Source organism: Diaporthe amygdali, assembly GCF_026229845.1.
Source record: "Diaporthe amygdali strain CAA958 chromosome Unknown NODE_42_length_345209_cov_65_521073, whole genome shotgun sequence".
NCBI lineage: Eukaryota > Fungi > Ascomycota > Sordariomycetes > Diaporthales > Diaporthaceae > Diaporthe > Diaporthe amygdali.
The window spans coordinates 238,872-259,949 of record NW_026517062.1 but is presented as its reverse complement, the minus strand read 5'-3'; the positions used below and the strand labels follow the sequence as shown (position 1 = coordinate 259,949).

At 53.8% G+C, this 21,078-nt stretch overlaps 9 protein-coding genes across 9 annotated transcripts; 4 read left to right on the top strand and 5 right to left on the bottom strand.

Moving 5' to 3' along the window:
* Positions 1–227: 227 nt before the first annotated feature.
* J7T55_007122 (uncharacterized protein) lies at positions 228–1,945 on the bottom strand (the record flags this gene model as incomplete). Its single annotated transcript, XM_053134173.1, has 6 exons — positions 228–717; positions 781–1,097; positions 1,167–1,234; positions 1,294–1,515; positions 1,577–1,715; positions 1,796–1,945. The coding sequence occupies 6 exons, from the start codon at positions 1,943–1,945 to the stop codon at positions 228–230; spliced, it is 1,386 nt and encodes a 461-aa protein (XP_052988073.1).
* Positions 1,946–4,061: 2,116 nt separating this feature from the next.
* J7T55_007121 (uncharacterized protein) lies at positions 4,062–6,161 on the top strand (the record flags this gene model as incomplete). Its single annotated transcript, XM_053134172.1, has 7 exons — positions 4,062–4,545; positions 4,738–4,868; positions 4,923–5,052; positions 5,167–5,243; positions 5,328–5,757; positions 5,813–5,914; positions 5,992–6,161. The coding sequence occupies 7 exons, from the start codon at positions 4,062–4,064 to the stop codon at positions 6,159–6,161; spliced, it is 1,524 nt and encodes a 507-aa protein (XP_052988072.1).
* A 697-nt stretch (positions 6,162–6,858) lies between these two features.
* Positions 6,859–8,797, bottom strand: J7T55_007120 (uncharacterized protein; the record flags this gene model as incomplete). The annotated part of the gene is made up of 3 exons (XM_053134171.1): positions 6,859–7,388; positions 7,812–8,113; positions 8,268–8,797. The coding sequence occupies 3 exons, from the start codon at positions 8,795–8,797 to the stop codon at positions 6,859–6,861; spliced, it is 1,362 nt and encodes a 453-aa protein (XP_052988071.1).
* A 1,838-nt stretch (positions 8,798–10,635) lies between these two features.
* Positions 10,636–11,493, top strand: J7T55_007119 (2-keto-4-pentenoate hydratase; the record flags this gene model as incomplete). The annotated part of the gene is made up of 3 exons (XM_053134170.1): positions 10,636–10,691; positions 10,759–10,970; positions 11,066–11,493. The coding sequence occupies 3 exons, from the start codon at positions 10,636–10,638 to the stop codon at positions 11,491–11,493; spliced, it is 696 nt and encodes a 231-aa protein (XP_052988070.1).
* A 163-nt stretch (positions 11,494–11,656) lies between these two features.
* Positions 11,657–12,346, bottom strand: J7T55_007118 (uncharacterized protein; the record flags this gene model as incomplete). The annotated part of the gene is made up of 3 exons (XM_053134169.1): positions 11,657–12,091; positions 12,172–12,241; positions 12,315–12,346. 3 exons carry the CDS (start codon positions 12,344–12,346, stop codon positions 11,657–11,659), a joined length of 537 nt encoding a protein of 178 aa, XP_052988069.1.
* A 1,124-nt stretch (positions 12,347–13,470) lies between these two features.
* Positions 13,471–14,446, top strand: J7T55_007117 (uncharacterized protein; the record flags this gene model as incomplete). Its single annotated transcript, XM_053134168.1, has 4 exons — positions 13,471–13,566; positions 13,656–13,839; positions 14,119–14,248; positions 14,329–14,446. The coding sequence occupies 4 exons, from the start codon at positions 13,471–13,473 to the stop codon at positions 14,444–14,446; spliced, it is 528 nt and encodes a 175-aa protein (XP_052988068.1).
* Positions 14,447–14,913: 467 nt separating this feature from the next.
* Positions 14,914–16,442, bottom strand: J7T55_007116 (uncharacterized protein; the record flags this gene model as incomplete). Its single annotated transcript, XM_053134167.1, has 4 exons — positions 14,914–15,629; positions 15,717–15,767; positions 15,848–16,088; positions 16,161–16,442. 4 exons carry the CDS (start codon positions 16,440–16,442, stop codon positions 14,914–14,916), a joined length of 1,290 nt encoding a protein of 429 aa, XP_052988067.1.
* Positions 16,443–17,570: 1,128 nt separating this feature from the next.
* On the top strand, positions 17,571–19,370 carry J7T55_007115 (uncharacterized protein; the record flags this gene model as incomplete). Its single annotated transcript, XM_053134166.1, has 1 exon — positions 17,571–19,370. The coding sequence occupies one exon, from the start codon at positions 17,571–17,573 to the stop codon at positions 19,368–19,370; it is 1,800 nt and encodes a 599-aa protein (XP_052988066.1).
* Positions 19,371–19,626: 256 nt separating this feature from the next.
* Positions 19,627–21,015, bottom strand: J7T55_007114 (uncharacterized protein; the record flags this gene model as incomplete). Its single annotated transcript, XM_053134165.1, has 3 exons — positions 19,627–19,770; positions 19,834–19,991; positions 20,115–21,015. 3 exons carry the CDS (start codon positions 21,013–21,015, stop codon positions 19,627–19,629), a joined length of 1,203 nt encoding a protein of 400 aa, XP_052988065.1.
* Between the last annotated feature and the right edge of the window lie 63 nt (positions 21,016–21,078).

The following is a 21,078-nucleotide window of genomic DNA, read 5'->3' as shown; positions in this document are numbered from 1 at the left end:
GAGGGGTTCTGACGTCTTGCCCCTGAAAGGCCCTACGGTGTTGGGGAACATCGGCGGCGGGCGCTTGTTTAGTTGATTTGCATATGATTAGTGACAGCTAAACCACTTATTTCTCACCGCTGGCTGATAGTCAGACTTCCATCACGCTAGGTGTAGTAATTAGATTTTTATATTCGTAATTCTATCTAATAATTGAGTACTTTTATGGACAATTAAACGAGGCAGCGCTAGTAGTTTGGCGCGTACTTTGGTGGTGGATTCGAGTTTGGATGTGTGCTCGTTCCCATATCACGATCCATCAGCTCAACCTCATCACTGAGCGAGTCGGCCGACCTGACGTTATAGGAGACAGATATGTTGGTAGTCTTGACAATGCCTGCATCGTTCTTCGCAAATGAGCGCAGACCGCTGCTAGCCCCTGTGAACATCCGTGAACCCCCCATGCTGTTGGCCGCAGACGACTTCTTCTCCGAATGCTGGTGCTTGATTCGGCGGAACAGACTGGCCATTCCAGGTAGACAGGCACAGATGACGCCGGCGTAGAGTTCGATCAGGGACCACACAGCCAGGTCGGAGTAGTCGTAAGTCGGGTTCGTGGACGATGCCCAGGAGGAAAGGAACCTCAGACGGGCGATCGAGCAGATGGTAACGAAGAGACCGAGGAGGAAAACGAGGATTACGCCGAGTTTGGCCCTCCAGTTGGTTTCCAATTTTAGCCTGCCGATGGCGGTTAGTCAGGATTTCCCAGGGTATTGCTATAGCAATGATTGGGATACTCACAGTTGCGGTATTGGCAAGAGGAAGATGAAGACGTCGAGAACAATGTTCATAGCGGCGCAAACATAAGTCTGTGCCGTCATGTTGATACATTTCCCGTGCATGCGTCCATCCCAACGTGTCCACACGTAACTGAAAGGCTGGCAGTAACACAGCAGCGACACGACGAAGACGATGCAGAAGCATGCGATCAGGCCCAGTAGGCCGAAGCACAGCCGTCGGAAGCCCTGCTTGGGGAAAATCCTGAGATAAAGGCACACGATCGAGACCTTGGTGAGCGAGGACTCAATAACGTATGCGAACTCGGCCACGTAGAAGAGCTGTGACGGCGGTTAGCACAATGATAAGAGAGGTCATATACTACAATAGCGAGTGTATATGGAACTCACTATTAGGACAATCGTGATCTGTGTTGGATTGAGCTCCCAAATATCTTGGCCGAGGCCGAATATCACCACTGTGGTGTAAATCGTCAGCCATTGCGTTCTGCAAGTTGGCGGCAGATCCCGAACTCACTTATCTCAGCCCCAATAGTCACTGCAAAGGCAACGGCGGAAGACGCCACAATGAAATAATCATCCCACCACATGGTCCCGCCGAAGCGATCCGTGCGGGCGAGCACACGACAGCCGAAAGATATCATGGTAACGGCGAAGAGGCTCCAATATATGGCCCGATCCTTGTTGCCATCATTACGGGAAGTTATTCCACATGCCGTCTTGATGACCTTTTCGGTCTCTGTCCACACATGGTCAATCTCGTGAACGTCGGGTTCCTGGGATGAATAGTGAAAACTCACTCAGTTCGTCTGATATCGTGCAGTTGGTGAGGGCACATGATGCCGACGTGAGCAACAATTCGCTCTGGTTTTGGCAGATACATGACAGGTCTGATGCAGAGCAGGTCGAGTTGGTGACGGCGGATTCGAAGCATGATACCTAGGAGCAGTCCACGCGTCAGCGGTCGTCGGCAAACACCATCGCACCCCACAGCACCTGGGAGGACATCGAATCCGTACCGAACACTGGGGTAGTTGCGTTGTAAGTTGCGAGCGGCTTCGAGTCAAGCCAACGCTTGCTGCGAGCGGCTCGGCAAGAACCGATGGCAGAAGGATCGCACCGATCGCCAGGGAGGCGGAGAACCTCACGGCCTGGAGTAGTAGATGCATGACAGGTAGCACTCAACGCACATCAGCTGTGGTGTTCGGATGTGGACAATTGCCATTCAGGTAAAAGAGAGGGAAGAGAAGTGCCATGCAGCACACACAACAGGTGATAAACCAGATCTCAGATCGACGCAGGGCCAAGACGTTCGAGAAGCGTTGACATTCGCCGCTCGCGTGCCCAGGGAGAAAGAGGGCGCGAACAGGGAGTGGAGCTCCTGTTGAGAAGGAAACGGCCGGAAACACACACATCGGGGCCCACGCGACGACTGGGACTGGAACTGGGAATGGGCCCCGCATCGTGCATTGCTCTTCTGGTACCTTGCATCGTACAGTACCAGGGCCGACTCGGACGAGTTGGGAAAAAAGGAGAACCTTGAAAAGGATGACCTGGGCATGGGTGATGGAGTCGAAGGGAATAACTTCGGCATGCCAGCTGCAAGCCTAGGCCTGCCTTGGGACCCCTGCGCCGCCAACGCGAGGTAATGGCCCCGTTGCAACGCAGCAATTTGCAAATTGCTTGACACCTTATTTGGTGACCGGATTGGGTTGAACGAAAACTCAAAAACTTCGGTAAAGCAGCATAAAAGTCCAGACAGGAGGTCTGGCCAAGACGCGTTCGTCAGCTGGCATCGCAATAGACTGCCGTGCAAGTCTCCGAACACTTAGTCCATCTGCCGCCCGTTGCGCTACCAGGTCCTTGGGTATGACATGAAGGAGGACACTAGGAGGTTTCCCTATTCCCCGTGAAACTGACACCTGGCTCTAGCACCAAAGCAAGAGTGTAATCCTGGTGGAGGTTTTGTGAAGACATCCAGACCTAGCCTATCGGATATTTAATTGACGGCCTCTCCTCACGCAGGCGGCAGGGTAACGGGCCTTTTAGCCAAATATCCCAGCTAGCGGACCGACACGCTCACAAGAAGTAGCGGTGGTATTGCCGACATTGATTGTTATGAACAAGGAGCAGGCCAGATCTTTGATATGACCTGTCAACCACAGCGAGAGCAACCTCGCTTGCTGTATTGGGAATCCTGCCAGGCAACACATCGCATTCCCCCGTCTGTCAACGACCGGGCCTCGGTTGCGCAGGACCCATATTTTGGCAAATTCGGAACCCTCGCCTCTGGCCAAGGGGCCCCCCTCTCTTGGAACACGGACTGCGGGTCAGGAGGCACGGAGCAGAGACGACGACGACGACAGCTTCGGCACGTGGGAATGGTCCACTGAGCTTGTTGCAGAGAGATTGAGTCCCGGTCGAAATTTGCAGAGGTGGGCCAATTGGTCGTATTCATCGATCTAGGTCCATTGCTCACAGACAGAGGAGCTTGGCAGTGCAAAGGGCACATTGTGGTTGGTAGCGAGCGGCCCGTAGATTATCCCTCAGGATGGATATCGGCACACATAATGAACTGATGATAAGGAGCAACGACCAGCAGTACCTAGGGTACCCTTAGCATCTGTCAATGTCAGACGGGGTCGTCCGCCGAGCCAAGAAGCCGGGGTGGGCGATCCTCTTATGAAAGAAGCCGTTGGTGAGGGAGGTGATGGAAGAAATGTTTGCTCAGCATGTGGGGACCGAGTCGGCTATCATGCTGAAAACGGTGCGGAGATTGTTGTCGACTGCAGCAGCGTTCCCCACAGAATTCCATGGCCTTCAGGGATCATACCTTGACAGGTTTCACGCCGTGTGCCCCTTGTGGACAATGTCCACATTCGCGTCTACGGGGGATGCACAAGCACAACCCACCATGACACCAGTGCACTATTTAGTACTACGTAAGTAAGTCTCGGCCAGATCAGCAGTGGCCCGCAGTGGCTGGGCTAGGAACACTGCGGCCTTCCTCCCACAGAGCAAAATGGTGTGTGACGTCGCTCTGAAGCTTAACTGTGAACGACGGCATTGCATTGAAACCGCCGGAAGAGGAGTTGGAGAAAGCCTCGGTATCTTCACGCTGTGTTACGGATGAGGCACCGTGGCACCTCAATGTGCGGAGAAGTGCCAAACCACTACGACGGATCGAGAATATAAAAAGCCACTCATCCATAGATCTCCTAGCCGAAGCGCGTCGGCTCCTGGCCGTCGCTTCTCTCGACTTCCGAATGTATCAAGATCGTGAAAATGACCAACATTCCAGTCACCAAAGAAGAACTCGCTGCTTCATTCGCCGTGGGTGCTGGCTTGCACCAGGCGTTCCTCCGCCATGGAGAATGGGATAACTATAGCTTCAAGCTCATCGTTTCAGCCGCCGCGGTTGAGACGCTTCTGAGCCTCTTTGTGCATGTGTACTTTTCCGAGCCCCCAGCCGATGCCATTTGGCATGCGCTTTATTGGACCCTCGCGGCCACTGCTGGAATATACACCAGCATGCTCCTATACAGGGCCTTCTTCCACCGGCTGCGTTCTCTTCCCGGGCCCTTTGCCGCCCGCCTGTCGACGTTTTATATGACCTATTTGAGCGCGAGGCGCGGGCAGGTCTACCAAGATGTCAGGGCTCTCCACAGGAAGTATGGCGACTATGTCCGGGTCGGGCCCACAGAGATCTCCATCGCGGACCCGGCAGCATTTGCCGCCATCCACTCAGCCACATCGCAGTGCGAGAGAGGTCCGTGGTATAACATCCTGAATCCGACCATCTCACTCCAGATGGTACGCGACCGAAAGGAACATGCTCGCCGTCGAAAGGCTTGGGACAAGGCTTTTAGTGGCAAAGGCAGGTAACGGACCAACGCTCAAGTCGCTTTGCAGGGTAGTTTACACTGGGGGTGAAGATGTCCTCACTGACAAAGCTCAATAGCTTTGAAAGACTATGAAGGCCGTGTGGCCGGGTACACAGATGAGCTCCTCGGGGCTATCGGCACCAAAGGCAAGGGCAAACCGTTCAATGCCTCAAAATATTTCAACTACTACTCCTTCGACATCATGGGAGTGAGTTGTCCTGTCCTCAGGTATTGAGCTACCTTGTGCTAACATGATCACAAGGATCTTGCCTTTGGAAGGTCCTTCAATATGATGAGAGATGGCATTGACCACTATTTCTTCACGTCGACTCACCTGAATATGGCAATAATCGGTTTGTTCAGCCGTGTCGTGTGGCTGTTCCCCATATACAGTTCGTATAACCTCATCCCTGTTGAGCAATCCGATTCTTTTTTTTTAATTAAAAAAAAGGAGGCCTTGCAAGCCATGGCTTTGGGCTTTGTAACAGGTTGTTGACATTTCATAGAGGCAATCCCCATCATGAACCACGAATATATTAGGTTCCAGCGTTTCATCAGGGCTACGGCCAAGAAAAGGATGGATGTAAGTATCCCAATGATTGCAGATTATTCGAATTCTTTCTCGGCCCACGGTTTCTTGAACATGCCAAACTGACTGCCGGTGAAGAATGAACCACATGTTCCTGATGTCTTTCACTGGATATTGAAGGACTATAAACAAACGCCAAACCCAAGTTGGCAAGAAACAGAAGATCTGGTCGGAGACGCAAGTCTCATCGTAGTAGCCGGCAGTGACACGACCGCAGCAACACTGACCTGCTTGTTCTATAACCTGACAACGCACCCCGAAGTGTACAAGACTCTCCAGAAAGAGGTTGACGAGTTCTTCGCGTCCGAGGCGACAAGTGACAACTTCGAGACCTCCTCCTTGGGAAAGCTCCAATATCTCCAGGCATGCATTGATGAGTCCCTCCGGCTGTTCCCACCCGTCATGTCCGGCCTGCAGAGACAGACGCCACCGCAGGGGGTCCAGATCGGGGAGCGGTTTATCCCAGGAAATACTATTGTCATGACACCAACCTACACCATGTGCAGAGGTAGTCAATCATCTTCGCCATTAGCAACCTTGAAAAGGCGCTGACCAGCTCCTAGATCCCAGAGCCTTTCCGAGAGGGGACGAGTTCATTCCTGAGCGATGGACCACTCAGCCCGAGCTCATCAAGGACGCCGCAGTCAATGTGCCCTTCTCAGTCGGTAAGACATTGTCACCCTGATCCTCGATAAACAGGTCAGATGCGTGCTAACCCAGCCAGGCCGTTTCTCGTGCGTAGGCAAGCAGCTCGGCCTGATGGAAGTCCGCCGGGTCACATCTCTGATCGCACACAAATACAACGTCACGATGGCGCCAGACCAGACCAAGGAGGCCTTCCTCGGCGGCCTGCGAGACAACTTCACCCTTGCTACGCCCGCCCTGAATCTGGTCTTTTCGCCGAGGAATTAGATCGGGTGTAACGAGTGATTTTGTAGTCCATGTTCCTATCTGGAGTCTTGATGTTCTTTTGCTTACTCGCGCAGCCTTGTCTTCCCAGCAGGTTCTATGGAGGTTACAGAACGGTGGCATTCTAGTCGCGTGGCTGAATTGTACAGCAAGGGCACTCAGGACGACACTTGCTGATGCCGTGCCATAAAAAGACTTTGAGACTACTCACAGATTGGTAGCGACCTTTTCGCACTCAACGGTCCTACTTGATTAACTGTGTAGGATTTATGTCTGGTTACTGAAAAGGCATATCGATGGGACGCGGGCGGTAGATGCATGTGTGCGATATTACTGTGCGGATATATACGATGGAACAAAGTGATAGTTCATTTTGAAGTTCTCTTGCTCACGATAAGCTCAGATGCTCCACTTTCCAGATAATGTCGTTCTAGACAAAATAAAGGACGGAACGGTCCTCGGAAGTGTCCTCGGCAATCTCCTCGGGGATTAAACACTGACTCGAAATAACTCGGTTGTAGCTCAATCGCCTGACAACACCTCACAAGGACGCACGTCAACTCCTATCGCATTCTTAGCTAGACTCGCTTGGGTAGGGCTGGGGGTTGCGATGAATCCCTTTCTTCAAGCTCCTGCAATTGGGTGACTTTGGGTCCCGCGGCAGTCATATCAATCTAGTCAAAGCCTACTGCGCATTTTGCTACACAAGTGATATCTCCTGCAGCTTCAGTCGACCTTCTCGTAGCCTCTTCGAGACCTCGCCATCCATCAGTCCATGTGCATAACATTCGCCGATGAAATTGTACTGCTTCCGTCCTGGATCCGTATGCCTCAAGAGGTAAAGTACCTGTCCTCCAGCCAGCGCCCATAGACTGTCCCCATTCTTGGCTGTGTTGGGGACGGCCATAACAAATTTCATTTCCGTCAGAGCCAGGCCTCTGCAAGCTAGTCCATTGTGGATGGCGACGACCTCATAAGGCTGCTTATACTCGTCGATACTGAGGTTTGCAAATCGCCTGTTATACAATCCTACTGCAAACTTCCCGCCCCTGGCTGATGGTACAAAGGCCCAGTCGTAAATTAGGTCCAAAACAACGCAATGGTTGAATACGTCCTCAATTGGCTCATCTGTGAAATATCGATGTTTGGTTGTGGTGGTCCACTGAGCCAGCTTCTCTTCAAATGCATCTTTCCTTTCTTGCCAATCTTGTTCTGCTTGGAGGTCTGGGTCTGAACAGATCAAGGTGTCTTGAATAGTGTCGATATAGATCCCCCGTACGAAAAGCTCGTTACCTTTGATGCAGGATCTCGGGGCAACTCCCTCTAAAGGATTATAGGCTGGTATCTGTGATGTTTCGGGTCTAATTCTTGTCCTAGGTGCTAATTTGGGAAGCAGCAATCTAGACGAGTCTTTGAAAGGGTCTCGCGTTGTCTTCGTTGGCTTCTGAACATGAAGAAATTTCGGTATGGGGACTAAACCTGGATCGATGGACAGGTTCGGAATCCAGCTTGGGAGAAGAGGTTCGCTAACCTTGGTTATTGTTACAGACTCTGGACGCTTTTTACCCCACGCCAGGCCTAGAAAGTCCAGACTGTTGGACCCGGTGGAACTGATACAGTAGCGTACCACATCATGGTACACATCGAGCGTACTCTTATCCGTATAGTTAGGGCGAATATGGTTTCGTACTTCGTCGCTTGCGAGACACAATGGAGCATAAACCTTATCTCTAGGATCTTGACACTCAGACTTCCGAAAATATTGCAGTAACTCGACAAACGTCAACTCTGATCTGAACTTCATCGAACGGTGTTCCCTTAGCAACTGGAACGTTCTGAGGTGTTTTGATATGCCGTAGAGGAAGCTTGATTGTAACCCTGGTGTTGCGGAGATGACTTCTGCCACCATTGTACCCATGCCTAGGCGGAACCAACTTGTGAGCTGGTCCCCAGAACTTAAGATTGATATTTTTAGTATCGAACATGGCGGGTTGAGAGGCAAAGAGGTGATGAATGCAGAACATTGGCGGAATGATGTGACCTTCGCACCCGCCCACGCGACGGCACCCCAATAAAATAAAAGTTGATGGGTCGCTTCTCTGAACTTACAGGAACTTGACCCTGCTCTTTCCAGGCTTGATAGTCCAGGTTCCAACCGAGAATGCGGTGCGTCTTTCTGGGACCGTTGATTCTTGATAGACCCATGTCCGCGTCCACCAACGGCTGCTGAATATTGCTGCAACTCCAAGCCAGGCGTTGTGTATCGTAGTTCCGGGCTCGTCGAAAATAGCTCTGTCTGTGAAAGGGAACAAAGATTGGATGAACATCGCTCTCCGTTTTGCTACATCTGGTAGCCTTGAATTCAGGCAAGGAGTAATCCTCTCCCATATGGGAGCTGCACGATTTGCCACTTCATAATAATGTCTTTCAAACTCCGCCAGCATCTGACAAGCCAGCCGATTGTTCATATGGCTCTCAGGTTTTCCCAGCCAGACGACAATTTCTGTAGCCTGGTCATATATCTCTGCCATACGACTGACCTGCAGGCTACGTTCATCCGTGGCGTCTTGATCCTCGCCCTGGTTGATGCAGATGGCGTCAACCCACAAATAACGACGGACGAGTCCTGATTCAAGCATCTGCTTGAGGGCATCGTGGAGGTTGGTTCAGACGGGAAAGTCGCGCCCATTTACTATGATGGCGCGAGAGGACTCCAGTAGGTTGTTCCAGGTATAAGCAAGCGCGGTGTACCTAGGCTTGGACAGGATTGAGACATGGATGAGCTTAAAAGAGGCGCTTTCCTTATCTCTAGAGACTCGCTTGAGCAGCCTGATCTGATTTTGCCCAAGGGGTTCATATTGGAAAGTCATCTTCACGAGTGACGAGAGGCATAAAGTCGAGGTAGGCTGCTGAACGGATCACATGTGCTTTTGGAAGGGCTCGGCTTGGGCTCCAGGATAAATGCATTTGGTGTTTGCGGGGAATGGTACGGCTGCTTGCAGCTGAATCTCAAACGGCTGCAGATCTCATGTGAGCGAGAGGCGGTACATAAGCCGCAGGCAGCAGCAACACAACGTGTCACCATTCTCTGCGTCCACAACCCCTTTTACGCATCTATAGCGTAGAAGAATCCCTTTATATCTATCGTAGGCTGACAAAGAGGCGGTGCTGAAAGTTTCCGATTGTACTGTTGCGCCTTGCACAGGTGCACAGCACTGGCATGCGTAATCCGATAGGGCGTTCAAAGATGATGGCGTTGTGAGGAAGACTCTGGAAGAAACATGGGCGAAGGTTGTTCAAGCAATTCGAAAATCATCCTAACCAGGGTCGCGCGTGGATGATATCGACTTGTATAGAGCACCCTTGGTCCACTTTCAACATCGTCGCCGCTACGTATGCGAATGAGGAATTGACCTGATGCCAATTTGAATTGATCTCAGCCTGGTAGAATGTATATTCTCTCTCTCTCTCTCTCTCTCTCTCTCTCTCTCTCTCTCTCTCTCTCTCTCTCTCTTTCTCTTAGGATTTTGCCGTTTACTTGCCGAAAAAATCTAGAAATAGCTGTTTAGAGCTTTATTCCACACTTGTGTTTAACTAAGGTTCAGGGCTCCCTTGTTGCACATGTCATATGGACTGATAAACACAACAAATTAACAAGTCCCATCGAACTGAACTATATAGACAGAGAAATTGCCAAATGAGACACTGTCACATATACTAGAGTCCACATGCGTAATATCTAGGACTGTATTTTCATCGGAATATCCGGCCCAGATCTAGTCAGTAGCTATGGCTTATCCCTATATGACCGAGTAGTGAATCGCCCCTGTGCCTGAATGCTTGAGTAGCGTATAACATGCAACATTATCAAATTGAACCAATTACGAAAACTTTAGTATTCGTCGGTTAAGGAAGACATTAAGAACATGGCGAGGTTGGTATGCGTGTCGCAAGCTTACAACGCAGGGGTCTACACACACTCATTGGGAGCTCCGGCAATCTGGTTGCAGGGAGACCCACCACGGCTGCCAAACCCGGCCGCGGTGCCTGAGCTTCTGGGGTTGGTGGAGCTGTTCGTAATAACCTAAGTATCTTGCAACTCGCAACATAGCCGTGCAAAGTACGCAATCGTTCGGCTCAACAACCGGTTACGCAAAGATCTCATTCTTACAACCCCCTCTTCAAGGCAAGTTCGTCCCAATGTACACGTATGCCGCGGGATGTGGCAGGACCCCCCTCTAGGCCATCGGAAAACCCGAGGTGGGCGGATTAAGGTCGGGGTCGTGTTCTACAGGCCGAGCTTGTTTTCCGGCGGAAGTACGACGGAACCGAGCACCCCTCACAGTGGTAGACCCGAGAAAGCTTGGCCACAGGAAGGAGGAGGCTCATATTTAAAGTCACCCCCGAGATTTCGCTGACCGAAACCCGTGATTCTAGCCTGGCCAAGATGAACGTATTCCGACGAGGGTTGACAACCATGGCGACGCTCAAGACCAGACCGAACAAGATCGCTTGCATTGGCCGCAACTACGCGTGAGTCCTCTATCCCACGGCATCGCCTGGATGAGATAGTTACATGTCCGCTCACATCACTCATCAGGGACCATATCAAGGAGCTCAACAGCGCCAGGCCGAAGCAGCCTTTCTTCTTCTTCAAGCCCACAACAACCTTGCTGCTGCCCGGTGAGGGCCCGGTCATCAGGCCCAAGGGCGTTGACCTGCACTATGAGGTCGAGCTGGCGCTCATCATTGGCAAGAAGATTAAGGATCTGAGCCCGGATGATGAGCAAGGCGCCCTCGATGCCATTGACAGTGAGTCTATCATTGACCTCACGACTACATTCTCACTTCCTCTTGCCCCTCCCGCCTCTCCTCGCTTCAACCACACACTGACACAAGACATCAAGGCTACGCGCTGTCCATCGACATGACGGCGCGCAACATCCAGAACGAGGCCAAGAAGAAGGGCCTGCCGTGGGACATCTCCAAGGGGTTCGACACGTTCCTGCCCATCAGCCGGCTGATCCCCAAGTCCAAGATCCCGGACCCGCACAAGATTGAGCTGTGGCTCAAGGTCAACGGCGAGACGCGGCAGGAGGACTCGACGGAGCTGCTGCTGTTCCAGATCCCGCGCGTGCTGAGCGACATCTCGCGCGTCGTTACGCTCGAGGAGGGCGACATCGTCATTACGGGCACCCCCAAGGGCGTCGGCCCCGTTGTGCCCGGCGACGTCATGACGGCCGGCATCCGCGTCGACGGCAAGGAGATCGAGGAGGCGGCCCTGGAGGTGCCGGTTGCGGATAGCACGGGCGCTTATGTCTACGAGGAGACGTGAGCGGTCTGCGGGGTGTCGGACGGAGTCACGAGTGATGGGGTATAAAGCGGCGGTGCGTCTGATTTTGGGGTGCATATATGTACAATCAATCCAACATAGACTTGGTACAGGCACGCAAATCATACTTCAACATCAACTACTATCTCACTCTCCACCGCTCATGCTACTCCAGATTCGGGTCCTTGATCGACCCCGGCTTCGGCGCCGCTTCCGCCACCTCACCGCATGCCTTACACGTCCTATCCTCCTTACTGGCCTTGAAAGCCTCAACGGCGGCCTTGATTTGGGTGCCGAGGTCGGTGCAGTGGAAGGCGGCCTCATGGACAGCGGCGCGGCAAGATGCACAATACCAGCGCATCCGGTCAACTGAGGCCTCGGGCCGGCGCTGCTCGAGCACGACGCCCACGGTGTTGGCGAAGCGCACGGGGTTGTGCGGGGTGTTGCCTGGCAGCAGGAACATATCGCCCTCGCGGATGATGATATCGCGGAATTCGCCGTCGTCGACGACCTTGAGCATCATGGCGCCCTTGTGCTGGTAGAACCACTCTGGCGTCTCATTGATATGATAGTCTGTGCGGGCGTTGGGCCCGCCCACAATCTGGATGGGTGGTCGGTCAGCTAGTCAGTCCGGGGTGGATGGGTTGACAAGGCTGGATTGTATTTTGCACGTGCCATGACTGTGAAGCCCTCATTGTAGACGCAGTAATTGTTGATGGGCGGCTGCAGGAGGTGTGAATTTTCCTCGAGCCTGAGTAGCTCGATGGTCAGCTTAGACCTTGAAATGACTCGTCTGCCGTTGAATGAGGGTTCAAGAGACTCACCACTTGGGCAGGTTTACTGGCGTGGAGAGCATGTTGGTGGTGGCTACGGTACAGGTTTACCTGGGGGCAGAACCGGGGGTTCTAGCGCGACACTGGAGTGTTTGGAGGTCCCGAGCTGTGTCTTCCTACGGTTTCAGCACCTCAACGGTCGTGGGTCAGGCTGGGGTGGAGGCTGAGGACGTGATATGTGCTGTGTAGCCACATATCTAGACTAGATACTTGTTGTTGACGTTGTTGGCAGTGTGCGGCTCTCTCGGAGTGCAATATGCAAAAGTCATCCAGTCATCCAGTCGTCTTAGTAATTGGACATGGAGAACAAGGTGGGATGTCATTGACAATCGCTTCTGTCCAGGTCGGCGCATGGATCGGCTGAGCACCCCGCTATTCAGGGTCCAACTCGCTACTGCTAGCCTCCCTGAGCATGTGAATCAGTTCAGTCCAGTTCAGTTGCAATCCCGCCAGTCCGCGTCCCAGCGTCAGAGAAGCACGGCCCCTATGCCCCAGCCCCTGGGCCCATGATCCATGTGTCCGTCTGTTCCACTCACTGCGCTGCTGGTAGAGACTCTCACTGACTCCATGCCCACGCATGCTGCCGCTGCCGCTGCAGCCCTGAAATGCTTATCTGCCGACAGAGCTACGCTACGGATACCCGCTGCACCCTTTGCACCCTTTGTTCCAGATACACGGCAGACCTCCTACGGGCCCCCAACCTCGGAAGTACCTGGACTACAGTAGTCGTCAGTCAGTCAGTTATAACCACCCACCTGCGACAAGCGCATCATCCTTGGCGTGGCGTGCAGCTCCCAGAGGAATTGCGCAAGTTTGAGCAAATTACCAGTCAGGTGTTCGCCCGTTTCTATCCTGTCCTGTTCCCATCCTGTCTCCATCCTGTCATTGCGCGGCTGAAGCCACTTTGCTTTTGGACCTGGCTTGTCCTCTTACATTATACCCAGATACTCCCTGTGTTTCGTCTGCTCCTTTTCCCTTCTCCTCTCCAGCATAGCAGCAGCAACAGCCTCCTCTGTCAACGGAGCTTGCCAATCCATATAACCTAGAAACGTCCGAACTGCGTCAACCTTCCGACGGCCCGCCCATAAAGCCCTAGCGCCAACCTTGGCTCCTTTGACATTCGAGAACCCGACGACCGCCCAAGACAATGGATCACTCCCACATGGACCACGGCAACATGGGCGACATGCCCGGCCACGGCGGCCACAATATGCCCTCGCATGGGGACATGTGCAGCATGAGCGTAAGCACCAACAGATATCCATTCATCGAGACATCCGCGCCGAGTCTGCTGTACAGTCCAAGCTGACCGCGTTCTATCATCGGGATTAGATGCTCTTCACCTGGGACACGACCAACCTCTGCATCGTCTTCAAGCAATGGCACATCCGCTCCACCGCCGGTCTCCTCTTCAGTCTTATCGCTGTCGTCCTTATCGGGATGGGGTACGAAGCCCTGCGCGCGGGCACGCGCCGATACGAGGTTATCATGGACCGGAGGATAGACTCCACACCGAGTGAGTCTCCTCCCCTTCGTTCTAGACAATGTGAAAGATTTCTTGAAGTAAAAGCAACAGGCGCAAGGGGGGTTCTGGTTGCCTCGCCTCATGGCGATGCAGCCGCCCTTCTAGCCCGGCGTCCCCCTTTCCCCCTTCTTTCCATTTTGATCCAAGGTTCGCACTGGACAATGTTCCGTCTTCGAAAACGGTCTTCTTTGTGTCCCTTGCGCTTTGAGTTTCAATAATCAAAACAAATGACAATTGCCATGCCACGCGCTTACCTTGGGATTCTTCGAGGCGACATCATTACTGAGACTACGCCGCTGGCGTGGGCGATAGGGCAGAACAAGGCGCAGGTGAACAAGAGGACGCACTTGGTCAAGGCAGCTCTGTACGCCTTGCAGACGTTTTATGCCTTTATGTTGATGTAAGTTGTGACCACAAGACCGCCGCTGTTCCCCAGGCCCCAACAGCAAGCATATGCTGACAATCCCGGTCGCTGCGCAGGTTGATTTTCATGACCTACAACGGATGGGTGATGGTCGCCGTCACCGTAGGCGCGTTCCTGGGCTACTTAGTGTTTGGGGCACACACGCCTGTCAACAAGGAGACGCAATGCCATTGAGAGGGCGAAATTGAGCGTGTGAGACCCGACGGAGATTACATCAGTTACAAATGTGTAACTCGGTGGTGTCTTGCTTTCATTTGGCTTTGGAAGCTTCGCAGCGGCTTGCGCATTGTCCCGGCATCGTTTTACTCAGCATCTATCCAGAACAACACCCCAGTGTCAATACCCCCCAGCATAGCATACAGCAACATGCTTTTCTCAAGGTTTCAGAGCAGACTGGCTGGCTGCCTTTGAAAAGCGGTCCTACAGGAATTGAACGGCCTATCTTCGAGAGGGTAATGAGCTCAAATTCAAGGCTCTTTACCACAATATTTCACTCAGCATGTGTGACCCAGGATGAAGAATCGTGTAACCCTTTGCGACGGCAGTAAGTGTGTATCATTCATGAAATAAATATGACGCGCTTGTAGCTGAGCCATAACAGCCACATCATCTATCATCTATGCCAGTTCTTGTCATGCACATTACATCTTACTTCCCTCCTTAGCCCTCTTGGCCTCCTCCTGCACCAGCTCCACAACCGCAGGCCGCTTCTTCTCCTGCAGCTTCCCGGCACCAGCCAGCCTTTCAATGAGGGCCTCGTCGCCGTAGTGGGTATTGTGCTCAAATTCGGGCTCCCGCGCGTACGCGACCCGCGCGGCGTCCACCAGCATCCGGCCCGTCATCCCCCACACCATGTACCGGCCGACGTCCTCCTCCTCGTCGAGCTGCTCCGCGATGGCCGCCAGCCCGCCCTCGCGCACGCGGGGCTTCGTCACGCGCTGGTGGTTGACCGGCACGTAGAAGTAGTGCACGCGCCACCGCGCCTCGTGGAACTCGGCCCACCGGCCCTCGTACCACTTCCCCTTGGGCAGCAGCTTGCGCCTCTGCGCCTCGTCCCCCCCGGGGGCCACCTCGTCCTGCGCCAGCAGGAAGTTGTGCAGCGGGCCCGAGAACACGGCCGCCACCTCCTTGGCGTCTAGCCGCGGCATGAGGCTCTCGTCGACGGTCGGGGACGGTGCTGCTGCTGCTGAATCGTCGTCCGAGTGCAGCAGCGCCACGCACGGCCGCACGGCCAGCTCTGTCTTGGCCAGGCTGTGCGGCAGGCAGCACAGGTGCTCGATGCGGAAGGGCTTCGGGATCTTGCTGTCGTCGATGGGGAGGCCGATCTCCTCCCAGGCTTCGCGGCGGGCTATTTGGTCTGTTGGTAGTAGTCGGGCGTCCGTACGTCAACTGAGTGGACTATATCGCTGGTTTGGGTGGGGAGGGGGGGGGAGTGTGGGCATACAGGGCGTCTCCTCTAAGCTATCCGCCTTGCCCCCTGGGAAAGCTGCATGGCCTGTCGCACAGTACAACCCGGTCAGCCCTTTTATTTTCCACAGAAATGAAGAACAACTGGACTGGCAGATAGCCACGGACCAGAGAAACTCCTCAGGCTTGCCGCACGCATGGTGAGCACAACGCGCAGGTCGCCCTGGCGGTCCGCGTACAGCAGGATCAGCACGGCTGCCCTCCGGCTGAGGGGCAGCTTGTCCCACAGCGGGAAGGGCGGAGGCTTGTAGGCGCGCAGGCGCGCGATGGCGGCCTTTGTTCTTGTCACTACTATCCTGTTCATGGCGGGAGACGTAGGGTCGGCTTGCACGGCAGGAGGGGATTCGGACTGGGCAGAGGTGGGTTTTTTTGGTAGGACGGGTATGTCTCAATGTGCCGTGCCAGCTGCTCATGTACTGACCCGTGACACTTGATTCAACGGGGCCATGCTTGACAGGTCCCAGTATTCGCCCTCGTCAAACTCGTCTGGTTGTGGTGGTTGCGATGGGTCTGTTTGTATCTCTGGGCGTGGTTGCGACGATCGCGAGGATGACGTAGGGGCAGCTGGTGCGGTGGAGGATGCGTCTTTGATGCTCTGGACGATGGTCTGGACCTCGGCTTCCGTGGGCGCGGTGCTGTCGTCGTGATGTTCTATATCGGGGGCGTGCTGCCCGTTCGGGAGTTGCTCTGCTGTACCAGTCATCTTCCTCTCTCCCTGCTCTCAGTCATTGTAACGGGAGACCCTGACCGAGGGCGAGCTGTGCCGAGGAATTGGAGTCGCCGGGCTGGGATCCGACACTCCGGTTCAGGCGGATGGGAGCTTGGGAGGCCGGGCACGCAATGCGGGGTGTGGGGACATGCCTAGGTAGATCTTGGGTGCTGCTGGGTTAGACCCTTAGCTGGGCGAGGACGACTTCCCCAGGATTTATGTGTGTACCTGACGGTCGTCAATCGTTGGTTAAGACGTGGAACGGGCTATAGGACCTCCTTCTCAAGCCCACGCCGTCACTACTTCTTGTCAATTCACCAGCTCTGAAATTTACAGTACGTGAGATCTGCCCCCAGCGCCTTTAAGGTGGGGCCCAGGCAATCCATTATCCATATTACATACGATTCATATCACAGGAAAGAAGCCGACTTGAAAGAGACATGCCCCCAACGCCTCATGCGCAGTCTCACTATCACAAGCCTCGCGGAGCAGGTCTGTTAGGGCGCAACTGATACAATCTCTTGGTAACTCCTCCACGAAGGGCCAAGCTTTTGTTTTCTTCCGATTGAGTCCCTTCCGATAAGAATCACAGCACACCAACCACACTGGCGTCTCGAGGACCGTCAAAGGCGGCCATAGTCCAGAACTCCTGCATGGGACGCCCTCGATAATCCTGACAGTATGAGCGGGATCAACAAAAAGGCCAGGGCCAAACACGCATGCAAAGAATGCAATCTCCGAAGGGTCCGATGCGATGTGATGCAGAAGCATCCGTGCAGCAATTGCCAGTCAGCCCAGGAGAACTGTGTCATTTTACCCTCGCGGCGAGGACGGTGAGTTGTTTTGAGTTCTTCAAAGCGAGTCAGATATTCATTGGACACTCGGCCGATACCTGTGGAGTACAGATGGCTCACGCTGGAAGTGGAAATCAATACCAAAGCGCTCTGGTTTAAGACACATTGATGCTGACAGAGAAGTAGGTATCCCCGCAAACCTCGCCAGTCGAGCGTGAAAGATGGCTCGAGGTCGTCTGAGGGCGTGGAATCCCTCGGAGAGCCGAGTAAAAGTCCCGCATCGTCACGGAAGCAGGCGAGTACATCAGGCGACTATGCCGCTGCAGCGATGTCCACCGAACCAAGATCACCGAGGTCGCAGTCTGCAATGACTGGGAAGACAGTTGCAGCTGCTTCAGGAAGCAGCAGCCTCTTCTTTGGGGAGTCGAATTTTCTCACCCTTGTGCCATCAAAACGTCCAACTACTGAGGAACCTCAGAATGGGAGAATGTCTTTCTCTATCAAAGCTGGCTCGACGCCTCAGTCACACAACGACGCTTCTCCCTCAACGAATGTCATCCACCTCAGCCAGGGTACCGAGAGATATCTGAGGGAAGAAGGTGCACTCACGTTCCCAAGTCTGCAGACATGTCTACCTGTGGTACAGGCCTACTTCAAATGGTTTCACCCATGCTTCCCGTTACTGGACCGCCCAAGCATAGCCAGAAAATTGGTTTCTATGGAGATCTCACCGCTGCTTTTCCAGGCTATGCTCTTCATTGGTGCCACGTACTGTAGCGAGGAAGCGATAGTCTCCATGGGATTTAGGGATCGTTCAGAGGCCAAATCATTGCTATACACCCGCGCACGTTTGCTCTTCCATGCAGATTGGGAGAAGGACCAGATCACACTCATTCAGAGCCTCTTCTTCATGAGCTTCTGGCGTGGGGAGTCATCGGATGTAAGGGATGTGAGATACTGGCTTGGCGCAGCGATAACTTTGTCCGAGACTTGTGGCCTGCACCGCTCGACAAAGCTCACCACTCGTGACCCGCAAATAGCCAGGATTCGCAAAAGAACGTGGTGGTCGATTTATACGCGCGAGAGACAATCGGCTGCATCACTAGGTCTACCCATGAGGATTCGGGACCAAGACTGCGATATCGAGCTCCTGACGACAGAGGACCTGGAAAACGACGCCGATGATAGTCCACTCACGGCTCTCGGCTCGCCTACAGCGGAGCACCTGGTTTATCCTATCAAGATGGTCGACCTGGCCAGACTTCTTGGTCACATCATAGACACCCACTTCATACCTGGAAAAACACCAACTGCCCAGGAAGAGATCATGCACCTGCAGTCTTCGCTTGAAGGATGGAAAGACAGCTTGCCAACCAGCTTGCAGAGGATATCAGACGAAGACAGTCCATCAGTATGGATGTGTCTGCTGCATCTTGCCTACAACCACCTTAGGATATTGATCTACCGAAGCGGCTTCTTGCGCAAAAATGAGAACGACACCAAAATAGCACTCGGTGCAGCAAACCAGATAAGCCGGATCGCAGAAGATATGTTGGAAAGGAAGACTCTTCAGGTAGGTCAACTCCTCTCCAAGAACTTCGTCGCTGAAAAATTTCTACAGTACGGTCAAATGCACTTGATAACTAGCCTCTTTGCCGCGTTATGTATTCATGCCATCAACCTAAAGACTGCAGACGGAATTGGAAGGAGACTGGCAGAGAACAGGGCACAGATCTGCCTCCTGGGGCTGAAAGAAGTTCAAAAGTTTTGGCGCATTAACAACACAGTGCTTGATCTGTTCCTACAATACCTTGATGAATCTATTGCAAAGCGACTAAGAGGCGATGGCGACACCAGCCGGGACGAAGGAGCCTCGGCAGTTGTGTCCAGAGAGGGAAGCAGTGCAGGCATGATGACGAACACCGATCCACCGGCCCAGGAAATACCGACCGGAATACCCGATACGAATACATTTGAGGATCATTACTTTAACCTCCTGCAGACGAATTGGGAGGGGGACAACGCCATCGACGATCTCGGCTTCATACTAGGCACGTCGATGCAGACTCAGTCTCCAGGGGCACCGATGCAGGTAAACGGGCTGAATTTCCTGGAAAGGTGGTTGTGACCCTCCTTCAGGCAAAGTCAGTCTGAGGAAGCTTGGATCTTCTGGCTTCGAGATACTGCCAACACAGTCCATACTGTCAGATACATTGGCTCGAGAGCCATTGAAAATGGATAATTTATATACAGGCCATCTATGGCTTCAGGTTGGCCAGCTAATTCGCTGCCTCTATGTGCCGAGGCCCTTAATCTTATCACTCGGGGCCACATCTAACGGCTTCTATGCTACAACCATCTAGACGATATATGTCTGTCGAAGTCTAATAGCTTCTAGGTAGCTGGAGCACCTTTTCGCTGATGTAGTTCAGTATCATTTCCCGGCTCACCGGCGCGATTCTGGGAACCAAACACTCGCGGAACCATCTCTCGACATCATACTCCGCGGCGTACCCCATGCCCCCGTGCTATTGCCGGACAAGATCAGCAAACAATCCATGTCATCTTTCAATCAGAAGGAAGATGCTTACTGTCAACACGGCCCTCTCGCAAGCCGTGAACGCTGCTTCGGCAGCCATGTACTTGGCACTGTTGCAAGCAACCCCTATCTGGTCCGGCCGTATTGAGGAGTCGTCCCTGCTGGCATCGAAGAGCCTCGCAGCGTGATACGTCGCCAACTTGGCGCCCTCTGTCCGAAATTGGAGTCAGCACCTTTCAAAACTGGACCACGAAGGAGGCCGCCAACTTTTTCGTCGAGAGCGCTCTCCATGATCATATTTCACAACTTGATACAGGGATGAAGCACGCATACCCAGTTTCATAAAGGCATCTGCCAGTGGATGAGCAATACCTTGATTCATCCCTATGGGACGCTGAAAGACCGACCTATCCCTGGCATATTCGGCAGCCCTGGTCAGGGCAGCGTAACCAAGCCCCAACGCTTCACCAGCTAGCAGGCAGCGCTCGGCATTCATCCCATGCAGTATCATCTTGAAGCCCTTGCCCTCTTCGCCGATGAGTGACTCCGCCGGGATGGCGTAGTTGTCAAAGTACACCTCGTTCGCATCAACCGCCCGACCACCCATCTTCTTGATTTTCCGAATATCCAACCCGGGTTGCTCACGGTCGAGGTCGATGCAGAACATAGACAGTCCCTCGCTCGGCTTCTTCACCTCACCCAGCGGAGTCGTCCTGGCGAGGAGCATCATCTTGCGCGCGACCTGTGCACAGGTGATCCAGATCTTCTGACCTGTGACGCGGTATGACCCATCGGTCTGCCGCTTCGCCACCGTGCCCAGCCGCAGCGTGTCGAGGCCCGAGTTAGGCTCCGTGACGCCAAAGCACGTCCTCCACCGGCCGGATACAATGTGCGGGATGACGCTCTCGAGCTGCTCCTTGGTGCCGAACCGCGCCAGCGGCTGCGTCGCGTACACGTTGGCGTGGATCGCCTGCGCGCCCGCCATGCCCGCCCCACTCTCCGTGATGGTCTGCATCATCATCGTCGCCTCCGAGATGCCCAGCCCGGACCCGCCCAGCTCCTCTGGCAGCGCGATGCCCAGCCAGCCGTCCTTTGCGAGCGCCGCATGGAACTCCGTGGGGTCTTCCTCCCGCTGGTCCTTTTCTTGCCAGTACGTATTTGGGAACTGGGCACAGACTGCATTCACCGCCTCCCGGACTGTGAGCTGGTTCTCTGTGAAGCCCGTCGTCTCCATGAGACTTTGCCTTGGCGTTGTGGTTGAGAAGCCATTTCTGCGTGAGGTGTGGATAGGTGTGGG